This window comes from Carassius auratus, unplaced genomic scaffold, assembly GCF_003368295.1.
Source record: "Carassius auratus strain Wakin unplaced genomic scaffold, ASM336829v1 scaf_tig00027245, whole genome shotgun sequence".
Taxonomy (NCBI): domain Eukaryota; kingdom Metazoa; phylum Chordata; class Actinopteri; order Cypriniformes; family Cyprinidae; genus Carassius; species Carassius auratus.
Genome location: NW_020525577.1, coordinates 146,716 through 159,903, shown reverse-complemented (window position 1 = coordinate 159,903; position 13,188 = coordinate 146,716). Strand labels below are relative to the sequence as shown.

Below are 13,188 nucleotides of genomic sequence, written 5' to 3'. Positions count from 1 at the left end.
GTTACTGCGTTTGTGCTCAAAGTAAAGAAATGCTTTATGAAAAACTCTTAACGGGCATGTTGAATCACACCTCGAAGGAAATAATACGAGCACACGGCGATCTGAACTGGCTCTGTGGATGATAAAGATGCTTTAGCTCTAACTTACTTCTTATTCGTTTGTTTGCGGAATGCAAAGGCTGCGTTTATTTCCCTTCTCTGTCTGGGATTCTGGGATAATTTTTTCATCTGGAATTTAGTTCAGCCTGATTTGCGAAACAGATGTTTTTGTTTATGTTTTTAAATATATTTGCAGCATGCATGATGCTTGAATCTATTTTATAGTTATTATGAGAGACTGAACTGGATGTGTTTGCCGGTGTCTCGGTTCTGCTGGACGGGATTTGTGGATTTATCGGTTTATTTTTTTTATTTTTTGCGGATGAAGAGAAGTTTTGTGGAATAATGAAACGGCATAAATTAAGGGAAGTTGGAGAGTAACAACCTGACAGTGGACTTCCAACATATAAGACTTGATTCCCAGGGAGAAATAAAAGATTACTGTTGTCTTCTTTGTGGTCAGTAACTTTAAAAATACTTTATGTATTTTTATTTATTTATTTACCATCAGCCTCAAAACTGCTAGTTTTGTCAAAGTACTATGATAACATTAACATATAAGCAAACTTTTAAGTTATCAAACAGCCCTGTTTTGGTTAGATTTGATCTCTGCAGTCTGATATGAGATAAGGACCTTATTTTGTGGGCCTTTTTTTTTTTTTTTTTGCATTTGGCTTGCAAAAGATACAAAAATGTCCCTGAGAGCCAAAGCCCTCTACACTTTCCAAAGTGAGAACAAGGAAGAGATCAACATCCAGGAGAATGAGGAGCTGGTGATTTTCGACGAGAACTCTGTGGACGGCTGGCTGCAGGGTGAGAACAGCCGAGGAGAACGAGGCCTGTTCCCCGCCTCGTACGTTCACATCATCCGGAACCGATCCGGGTCCAACCTGACGGATCATTCCCTCAGCTCACCTGAAAGCTCTCCTGGTAGAGATGTATCGTACATCCATGCGCCTTCCATGACCCTGCCGAGTGATGACGATGACGACTGGGACGACTGGGATGAAACCTCGACGGTGGTTGAGGATGAAGATCCTCGGAGAGGTGTTGGCGCCAATGGACATTCCCAAAATCCATATTCCAACCCCAACGTTCACTACCGGCCCAAGCCGTATATGGAGCGCCAGGACAGCATGTCCAGCAATAGAAAGGGGAGCATGGTGGGCAGGAACTTGAACCGATTCTCCAGCTTCGTGCGGTCAGGTGTGGAAGCCTTCATACTTGGCGACGTTCCCATGATGGCAAAGATCGCAGAGTCTTACTCTATTGAAATGGGCCCCCGGGGGCCTCAGTGGAAGGAGAACCCTCAGCCCTTTACTTGTTCCGTTGAAGACCCCACCAAACAGACGAAGTTTAAAGGCATTAAGACGTACATTTCGTACCGCGTCACCCCCAGTCACAATGGCAGGCCGGTGTACCGCCGCTACAAGCAGTTTGACTGGCTCTACAACAGACTACTGCACAAATTCACAGTGATTTCCATTCCTCACCTTCCCGAGAAGCAGGCCACGGGACGATTCGAGGAAGACTTTATTGAGAAAAGGAAGAGGAGGCTTATTTTGTGGATGGACCACATGACCAGCCACCCCGTGTTGTCTCAGTATGAGGGTTTCGAACACTTCCTCATGTGTGCAGATGACAAACAGTGGAAGCTCGGGAAGAGGCGAGCGGAAAAGGACGAGATGGTCGGAGCGCACTTCATGCTCACCTTCCAGATTCCCAACGAGCACCAGGACCTTCAGGATGTGGAGGAGCGCATTGACTCCTTTAAGGTGTTCGCCAAAAAGATGGATGACAGTGTGATGCAGCTGACCCACGTCACATCAGAGCTGGTCCGCAAACACCTCGGAGGCTTCCGGAAGGAATTCCAGAGGCTGGGAAATGCCTTCCAGTCCATCAGCCAGTCGTTCCTGCTGGACCCTCCATACAACTCGGACTCCCTGAGTAATGCCATCTCGCACACAGGCCGCACCTACGAGAACATCGGGGAGATGTTCGCCGAGCAGCCTAAATACGACCTGTTTCACATGCTGGATAAACTGTCACTGTACCAGGGCCTGCTGTCCAACTTTCCAGACATCATCCACCTGCAAAAAGGTAAACTTCATTTTGTTTAAGGGAGAGTTCACTCAGAACTGACTTTCTTTTTTTAACTCTAAAGATATTTTGAAAAATGAAAAATGTGGTTTGTTTTCGGTCATACGACAAAAGTAAATGGGGTCCAATGCAGGGTTGTTTTTTTTTGTTAACTAAAACTAAAAGCATCAAAATAAACTTTTATTGCTTAAAATAAAGTTAAACTGAAAAAATATATATATAAAATCTTGCTGATGATGAAGTCAGATAACTCCAAAAGTTGACTTTCAGAAAGTCTTTTTAGCCAAAATGTGATGTGTTTTGACATTTACTGGCAGTTAAGAAAGAGAAATTCCTGGCTCTGCTCCTGACAGGAAGCATCCTCTGCATTCTCAGTCGAAATCACAGGAAGTGAGGGAAATAATGTCATTAATCAGTGCAATCAAGACCAAGACATTAAACCTCATCCGATTTTGGCTCAGACAAACTTCCACTTTTATAAGGATCCTTTTGTGGAATGTCATAATGATGTTAAGAATTAATCAGACTTAACATTTGCGGACATCCTGACACATGATGAAATTTTGGTCTTCTCTAAAATCACATCCTTCAAAGACACATAGTAAAAACTTAAAATGCAAGACAAGTTGATTGACATGCAGAGAGGGCTTCTGATTGGCTAAAAGGCTTCATAGAGATGGTGTAATTTCTTAAGACGCCTGTTTGAGTGAAATCTGTCAGCCTTTTATGTGAGGTATTACAATGCTTACAGAACCTTTAATGAAACCCTGATATCTGAGAAGCTGTAATCTGTGTGAGGTTTTATTGTTGTTAAACAGGTTCGTTAAAGAGGTGCAGTTATGTGTTCAATGTGGTGAGGTCAGTAGATTGCTGAAGAGAACAGAAATGCTTTTTATCTTTATTACTCAGTTTGCTGAAGGCGTGATTGGTCACATGACCTAGGCACAAACCAGACCCCAGATTAAAGGTAATAATTTGGAATAGATTTAATTCAATTAAATATGAGTGATTACACAGCTCTTAAATCATTATTTTAAACTTTTTAGCGTAGTTGACATAGCATTATGTTGAAGAATAAGTTTGAGCTAATCAAATAACCACCGTAAGCAAACATTTAACGTGTGAGTGTGTTGAAATCAGGCCAATATGATTTCTCCAGTTTCATCTTCACACCCTATAACGGTTATAACATGATTACTGTTCGTGTTCAGACATAGTGGATCTCAGTGTACAATGGATAATGGTGTTTTTAAATAATTAAGTTGTTAATAGCAACTAATGTATGCATAACAGGCCTCCTATACAGTAGAAGTCAATCAGAGTTTACTACATTGGAAGTTCTTTAAAACAACATTAAATGGCATTCTTAATTCATCTAATGTCTATAATGTGACATTTCATTGTGTAAACAGAATATTTAGCAAATAATGTGGGATGGAATTTAATTTAGTCAAGATTTGATTGAATGGAAACATGTTAATCTACTATATAGTTTGTATGAAACAATAATATGAAGGCTAATTTAAGTTATTCATTCACATCCCAGCCAAAAAGATGTAATCAGATCCACCATGGGACTACAGGACACTTGACCTGATGTCCAGAAGTCAGCTTGAACCCCACGACTCCCCGAATTAAAGGCTACAGAAATATTTAGGTTCTCCAAAAGCAGTGGGATATGAATTTGGCTTTTAATGGAAAACACCTCCCGCCTTAGCAAATAGGGAGAGAATGAAAAATACAAGAAAAAAACCAAAGGTGTTCCAGGCCTCGGGCTCTGCGTGTACAGTAGTCATGAACTCTTTGGCTTGTGTGGGTGTTGGTCTGATTTTATTGCCAGTAATACACAGTCACACACATACATCATAGTTGAGCATTTTTTGGAGAGATTCTTGTTGCTTTTAGGTTTGAAATAAAGAAAAATAACATGTCAGGGCAAGACCTTGAATTCCTCTATGAGGTTCTCATCGCTAGCTGGCAGGAACTGAGCCAGTTTTGTACTTCACGCATGTGTCTTAAATAATCAGGAAGTGTAAGCATGTGAGAATGAACAGGAGAGAAATACTGGACGGTGGGAAATCGCTTCACACTTGTCCTATAACTGTATAGCAGCTGAGAAACTTAGACTTGATTTACTATGTAAACACTTACAGATTAATTAAGTGCATTGCATTAGATATCAAACCAAATGTCATTCAAAAATGATCCTACAGCATTTTTGAGCACCTATTTCAATTAATTGCATCCAGTGTGATTTTAAAGTCTCACTTCTGTAATGCTATTGCTAAATTGCCCGTTGAATGCTCTTTGTAACTTTACATTTTTTATGTTTTGTACTTATTTATACTTATTTGTCCATAATCAGATCAGTTTTCAAGTGTAATAGATGTATAAAGTTCACTTTGGCATCCCAGCAGGTAAAGTGTCACATTAGAAAGTATAGAATTTGAATTTTAAAAAGCATATATCTATATTAACCTAATATGCTTTTTCTGTAAAAGTGTTTTGCTTGAGAAATGTGGTTGTGTGATCTTTTTGGCCCACCGGTATGGTTTGTTGAGAATTTGTCTGAGAATTTGCTCTGGGCTAAATTGAGCCGTGTCTGTTTTTCCAGTCTAAAATTCCTCTTTTTGTCCATGGCAGTGCTGTTAGACACATTAAATGCAGCTCTGCATCTTCAGGTCAGTTATTCGTTGTGCTATTAACATTCATTTCACCTCAAACACTGAGAGAAAGCTCAGATCATACACTGATCCTGTTTCTTACTGCAATTAGCCTCATGCTATCCTAAAGTATATTTAGTTTATGGGATCAGATGGTGGTTTGTTTAATTTAGGAAATGTGTGGTCTGTGGTATATTAAGAGCTACATTGGTTTTTGTTTACTTGAAGTAACCTACGTAGGGAATGTTAGTTTTGCATGCTAATTGGTTAGCCTGCTTAAATACTACAGGATGTTTACTTTCACTTTTAGCTCCATTTAGCTTCATTTAAATTGCTTGAAATGTAGTTATATTCTTAAAAATACACAATTTTACTGGTTAATCCTATGACTATCAATAAACTATGGCTTTTGATTAGGCACTGACTTAAAAACCCCCGGAAAATCATTTAGGTGTCAAGTGGAGTTAGGATTTGGCATGTTTTCCATTAGAAAACCTCAAGACATTCCCTCAGAGTAAACAGAAGTCATATGTACTACTGTTTATATAGGGATACAAGTAAACAGTCACTGAGCACAGAAATGATGTGCGGACAGATTATGGATGTTCAGGTTCCTCTTTTAATGGCTCTGTTAGGACAGTAGCACACACACAATTAAGTTTTGCTTGATTGAAAGTACAGAACAAGAGGAAGTAAATATACCCTGCTGAAAAAAAACTGCATATGCTGGTTAGGTATGTTTTGACGCTGGGATGCTGGTCCTTTGATGGTTTATGCTGGTCCTTTGCCACCACATGACCAGCATAAATCATCAAAAGGACCAGCATAAACCAGCAAAGGACAAGCATAAACCAGCAAAAGACCAGCATAAACCAGCAAGGGAGCAGCATAAACCAGCAAAGGACCAGCATAAAGCAGCAAAAGACCAGCATAAACCAGCAAAAGGACCAGCATAAACTAGCAAGGGACCAGCATAAACCAGCAAAGGACCAGCATAAACCAGCATAGAACCAGCATAAACCAACAAAATGACCAGCATAAACCAGCAAAAGGACCAGCATAAACCAACAAAAAAAACAGCATAAACCAGCAAAAGACCAGCATAAACCAGCAAGGGACCAGCATAAACCAGCAAAAGACCAGCATAAACCAGCAAAAGGACCAGCATAAATCAGCATGGGACCAGCATAAACCAGCAAAAGGACCAGCATAAACTAGCAAAAGACCAGCATAAACCAGCAAAGGCCCAGCATAAATCATCAAAAGGACCAGCATAAACCAGCAAAGGACCAGCATAAACCAGCAAAAGACCAGCATAAACCAGCAAGGGACCAGCATAAACCAGCAAAAGACCAGCATAAACCAGCAAAAGGACCAGCATAAACCAGCAAAGGACCAGCATAAACCAGCAAAAGACCAGCATAAACCAGCAAGGGACCAGCATAAACCAGCAAAAGACCAGCATAAACCAGCAAAAGGACCAGCATAAACCAGCAAAGGACCAGCATAAACCAGCAAAAGACCAGCATAAACCAGCAAAAGGACCACCATAAACCAACAAAAAATCAGCATAAACCAGCATAAACCAGCATGGGACCAGCATAAACCAGCAAAAGGACCAGCATAAACCAGCATGGGACCAGCAAAAGGACCAGCATAAACCAGCATGGGACCAGCATAAACCAGCAAAAGACCAGCATAAACCAGCAAAAGGCCCAGCATAAACCAGCAAAAGACCAGCATAAACCAGGAAAAGGACCAGCATAAACCAGCATGGGACCAGCATAAACCAGCAAAGGCCCAGCATAAACCAGCAAAAGACCAGCATAAACCAGCAAAAGACCAGCATAAACCAGCAAAAGGCCCAGCATAAACCAGCAAAAGACCAGCATAAACCAGCAAAAGGACCATCATTAACCAGCAAAAGGACCATCATAAACCAACATGGGACCAGCATAAACCAGCAAAAGGCCCAGCATAAACCAGCAAAAGACCAGCATAAACCAGCAAAAGGACCATCATTAACCAGCAAAAGGACCAGCATAAACCAGCATCCCAGCGTCAAAACATACCTAACTAGCATATGCTGTTTTTTTCAACAGGGTATTCCAGTGTTTTATGGTCAATGTTAATGTGTAGCGTGTCTACGGTCCATTAGTACATCAAATTAACCCCACTTACAAACCTTTGTTTGCTGAGCATTGCAAACAAACTGAGGAAAACCAGATGTTTTAAACTACACAAATGTATGCAGGACACTGATAATAATACAAATGTTTTTCAAATCAGCATATTTAAATGATTGGACTTGTGATAGTGCTTGTGCAAGTGCCGCAGGTTTGAATCAGGCTTGCAGCATGTCGTCTTTTCATTTCTAACTCTTTAAATAAACATGCATTTTGATTGAAAATTGGATATTTTATAATAAATATGCCATATTAAGCATGGCTTTGTTGAATTCAGTCCTGTAAACTTGAGCGATCAGAGAGTATGTGTGGTAGAGGTCAATGCTGGGTTGTGCCTGGTACCGCTGGATGCTTGTTCCTGTCCCTCTGTCATGAGAAATTCACCCTATTATTTCATTGTCCCCTAGGTTAAAGGAATGCATCTTGGATTTTTTTTCTTTGCTCTTTGTAACAGCTCAAATATACTCCAACGTCTATTCAGTATCCAGCAATTTGGGTGAACTGAACTGACAGCCTGAACTACACCGGTATTCAGAGCATAGGTAGTAACTGTTTTGAAAAACAGTTCTCATAATTATGACAGTATGCCATAATTTCTATTTTCTAATTTTTATCTTTTTATTTCAAATTTGACTTTGTGTCTCAATTTCAACTTTGTCAAAATTTATATTCTTTATCTCATAGTTATGATTTACTAAAGCATTTTTTCTCATGTGTTGGAAATGGCCTTACTAAATCATCCTATTTATGAGAAAAAGTCAAAATCGTGACAAAAATGACTTTTTATAAGTAGAACCGTTCAACCTGTATGTCATAATTTTGATATAGCCTAGTATGTTATAATTTCTGCAATTATTTTTACTTATAATTGTAATTTACCAAAACATGATTTGTTTTCTAATGAATTGGAAATGGGTTTCCATGCCTTAGGGCAAATGTGTAGAAACTGGCCATTTTACTCAGTGTGGTTACGAATCATTTCCAAAAATAAATATCTATTCGAACTATGACCTTGTTTATGGGGAGACAATTTTGTCTTATTTTAGATGCTCTGTGTGGGAATGCAAACAAGAGGCTTTCATTTGACTGTACTCATTTGTAATCTGTCATTCTGTGAGCTGAAAGGAAATAAAGCAATGAACTGAGAGAACACAGGGCCAGACTTCCTGTGTCTGATTACAGGTGTGTACACGCATTGTCAAACACTGATCTCTGATCAGCCATTCATGCTGGGATGCGTCACGCTGTCTCTGATATTCTGTCTTTCTATCTGTCTTCTGTGATGCTGATGGACACAGCATGTGATGATTTAGTGGATCTGTTGGTTCATGTCTCCAGATTCACTCATATATCTCTCTGTGAGTCGTATGACTCAGCGGCTCCATTCAGATCTTAGATTTTCATGAGTGTGTGTGAGTGGTGTGTTCTTTCGCAACAGAACATGAACACTTAGAACCAGTTAAACTGGAAACGTCAAACAAATCTGAGACAAAAGGGACTTTCATCTAACAAATGAGATCAGAGATTTGTTGAGCCATTACTGGAGTCTTGTTTGGCCTTTGTAATGTAGAGAAGTTGTTGCAGAAAGAGAGATTTAATCAGATTCAGTATTTGTAATTCTTAAAATATGTGTAAAATTTTGTATATTTATGTATATTTGCACTATATATATAATTTTTGTATAACTGGGAAAAACTGCATAATTTATAGTACATATAATTATCCAACAAGTTAAATATATACAAAAATATATTGGAATTCATAATATTTATTTATTATAATTGGATATATATATATATATATATATATATATATATAATTTATTATATGTGTATATATGTGTGTGTTTGTGTGTAAATTTTAACCACAATTTGTCTGCAACATCATACAGTATTCTTTTTTTACATTTTAATTATTATAAAAATATGTTGTTTAAAATATGTAATATTATTTAACAAATAGTATTTATATATATGTACTTTGGAACCACAAATTTGTCTGCAACTTCATATGGTCGATTTAAAATGTTTTATAATGATAAAATATGATATTAAAAAGGTTATATGTAATATTATTTAATAAGTAAGGTTTATTTATTTATTCTTTCTGTTTGCCTAATCAGTCTTATTCAGAGGTTTCCTTAAGTGCAAAATGTTGTTAAATAATAATAAAAAAGGTAATAATTATTAATTAATCAATATTAAATCCGTTGAATTTTGAATAATACAAGCTTAGGGGTTTGCTAAAAATTAAGTTATTTAATAAGTTATTTAGAAAGTTATCTTCAATGTCATTGATAGTTCTTGACCAGTGGTTTGTGCATATTGCTACAATATTTTCAAATTTCTAAAACGTCTTTCTATTTCACTCCGTTTTAGGTGCTTTTGCTAAGGTGAAGGAGTCTCAGCGTATGAGCGATGAGGGGAAGATGGACCAAGAGGAAGCGCATGGCATTCGTAAACGCTGCAGGACTGTGGGTTTCGCCCTGCAGGCCGAGATGAACCACTTCCACCAGCGCAGGGAGGTGGACTTTAAAGAGATGATGCAGGCATATCTCCGCCAACAGATCGCCTTCTACCAGCGTGTAGGTCAGCAGTTAGAGAGAACCCTTCGCATGTACGATAACCTCTAGAGCCATTTGCCTCTGGACTGAAATGGAGATACAACACATCTGTGGACAGATACACAAGGGTTTTTTTTACTCCCATAGTTGGAATTTTCTAATTCCAGACAGGATTTTTTTGCAAGAGGAACAGGACATTCTCGCTTCTGCACTTAAAAATGTCACTTTTAACCCCAGAAACCAACAATGCAGTTGCCTTTGATAGACTATTCATGCATATCTTCATATTTTGAATTTTATTTAAATATCTGATCGATCAAAGTTACACTTTTTTTCCATATTTTTTTTATTCGATACTTACAGAGTCAGTGTGCGAATGACGTTACCTGTGCTTTAGCAGGTGCAGATGCTAACCAGACTCTGTCTGCTCATGTGACGCAAGATGTTTACATAATAGTTTGCCAAAAAACACAATTATTAATTGTGATACTGCCTTATTAAGGCACATGCAAAAAAAGTTTCAAATGCTGAATGTTGCATTTTCTATTTATGGCTTGTTGAGTTGCTCCACCCACACTGAAATCTCATTGGTCCAAAAGCACAAAAAAAAAAAAAAATATTCATTATTTTTTCAGTACAAATATCTAATCACTTGAGAAGCAAAATGACATAAGAAAACGAGGAAAAAAAAAGTTTTTGCCTAAAACAAGAAAAAAAAAATCTGGTAGTAAGGTAAGAAAAATAGTAGTATTCCACTTTTTTTCTTGCCTCATCAACAGATTATTATTATGTATTTTTTTAAGCAATAACTTTTGATATATTTTTTAGAAAACAACTACTTTTGCTTCTCAGGTAAATGCATCTTGATTCAAGAATGTTTAGATATTAGTACTGAAAAACGACAGAAATTCTAAGCAAGAACATCATTTTGCCATCAAAATAACTTAATATTACATTTATTACTTTGTCTGATTGGTTTGGATTTGTTGTTTCGTGCAACATATCGCTTTCAATGACAACAAAAATATGATTTGACGCTTTAAAACAAATTTGCTTGGAGTAGGGGAGCAAGAAATAAACCCACATAACAGGTTCATGTGGCTTCTGCTCACTTCCAGGAAGTTTAATCAAAAAAAATGTTGTTCCAGCTCTCCTTCAGGTAGAAGAAGATGCGGGTCTGGTGTGATACCGTGATCAGATGTGACAGTCATACATATGACAGTCATCAATGATTCAGATGAATAACACCAGGCTTCTTCCGCACCATCATTCGTGGTCCGGTACTAATTTATCCTAGTGCTATTAAGACAAAACATGTTTTTGTGAATTCTTGGGCAAGAATCTCCACCCACAGACTCTGTATATCAGATGGAAACACTTCAGTATTAGCAATAGCATTTAGCCTAAATGTTTGTTCAGGGTGTTTCTAAAGCAAAAGGGAGCTCTAATCCTCCTCCTCTCCTTTTTGTGTGCCCTCAGGAAAAACTTGAGAGGACTTTGAGCTTATGTTAATGGGTTTTGTTGTAATTTCCTTAGAATTAAGCTTTATTTTTAGTTGTAGTCGCTAGGTTTAAGGGGTACAGAGGTTTGTGTAAATCTCAAGGCTGCAATCTAAATGGACTTTGTGGTTAAGAGTTGTGATTTTATTTAATTTTTTTACACAATGCTTTTGGTTTAACTATAAAACCTCTCAAGTTTCAGATTATGAACTTGGATGTTAACTGTTTGCACACTTAGTCAACTGAGGACCAAAATGTAAACTTTTAGGATTACTGATGTTTTTCTTTTCCCATGTGGAGCAGATTTTCCTTAATGGAATAAGATCATTAAAAAAGCGAACTGACTTTTTATCTCACAATTCAGACTTTTTCATGCAATCCGGAATTTATATCTCTCAATTCTGACTTGTTATAAACACACAGTTGTTAGTTATATAAACTTGCATTTCTTAGAAAAAAGCAAATTCAGAAAAGTTGAGATAATGCTTTTTTTTTTTTTTTTTTGGATGGAAACAAATAAGTCAGAATTGTGAGATTTAAACATAATTATAGGGGGGGAAATTAAATTAAATTTTTAACTTGTAATTCTAAGGAAAATGTCAAAATATTTTTTTTCCCGCTCAGAATTGTACGTTTTGTATAAAAAGTCTCAATTCCCTTTTTAATAATTTTATTCTGTGGTGGAAACAGGCTTCCATAGACTTTGTCTCAAACAATGTATCAATAAATAACAGTCAACATGAAATCAAAATCAAACTTGTTTACTCTCGTAATAAACACAAATGCTATTTTTCAAAAGATAAACACATAAACATACACATATCCCAAAATATGTTGCGTTTTGAATGCATTGCAAACTGCATTTCATGTTGACTTTAACATGAACAACCTGAAGAATATTTTTAAGAACTGTATGGTCTTGTGCTTTGCAAAAAAGTGTTTGTTTATCGTTTTCGAATCAGTCAAAGTAATGCTGAGTGTTCCCATAAGGCATTTATTTTCTTGTAAATGGGAAAAAATGCAGATAAACAAAAAAGCCCCTGCTTCCAATGCTCTGGAAAACCTTGGATCATAAACAGACTGTGTGTCAGGGTTGTGTGTGTCCACTTGGTGACTTCACTCACATTCTGGGATACAGCTGAGGTCAAACACAGCAGAGGTCCTCACGCTTTCATAACAAAGCAAAGACAGTTTTCCATGACTTATCCAAATATTACATTTGCTTAATGATCTTTTTGCATTCTGTAGTGGCAATGTCACATCTGAAGACGGATTCCACACATTCGGAGAGAAATATATGTTTTAATGAGCTGAAATATCAAGCAACTAAAAACAACAACTGCGGAAAATGACAAAACATTTCTTGGGGAACGGCAGACCTCACACGGATGATTTCAGACTTTTTTAGGACGCGTGAGGCTGCGTCCAGCACATTGCTCTGTGTTTACTCACTGTAAGGAGGACAGTAGAAGTTCTTTAATGTGTAGAGTTGACACTTTATACACATTCTGGTGTCCAACAGGGGATCTGAATAAAGAGACCTCAAAATGCATTCAGTTTCTTTATTGGCTGAATTTTTAGGGGCCTTTTTTAAAATTAAAACTTTATTGGCTGGCACAGATTTATGAGTAATTGCATTCTTTTATGAACCAGTTAATAAAATGGCACTGAAGTAGCAATGCCGACAACATCACCAGATAAAAATACCACATTGCCTTTTAGTTAACTCATTAGGGAACATGTGGGCACATAAAATATTTAACATTTACATGTGAAATGTATTTTCATAAAAAATTAGGAACATCACAGACAGTATAAAACTGACATACAAAGAACTGAAACAATTTAACAACAAATCTAATATAATATTTTGAGTTATGATTAAACCTCACTAAGTTTTGCTATATTTGTGCTAGAATAATAATTAATATATAAGAATAATTAATCAATATATCTTATATGTGTATTTTCAATTAAATATTGTTTTATTATATTAAATCAATTACATTTGTATATCTTAATTCTATATATCTCATAAATAATTAACTTTAAATTCATTATATGCATGTTACATACTAT

At 37.0% G+C, this 13,188-nt stretch overlaps 1 protein-coding gene across 1 annotated transcript; it reads left to right on the top strand.

The window, feature by feature from the left end:
• On the top strand, nt 1-10,228 carry LOC113079164 (sorting nexin-33-like). The gene is made up of 3 exons (XM_026251370.1): nt 1-556; nt 783-2,198; nt 9,426-10,228. The coding sequence occupies exons 2-3, from the start codon at nt 791-793 to the stop codon at nt 9,677-9,679; spliced, it is 1,662 nt and encodes a 553-aa protein (XP_026107155.1). The 5' UTR covers nt 1-556; nt 783-790; the 3' UTR covers nt 9,680-10,228.
• Nucleotides 10,229-13,188: the final 2,960 nt, after the last annotated feature.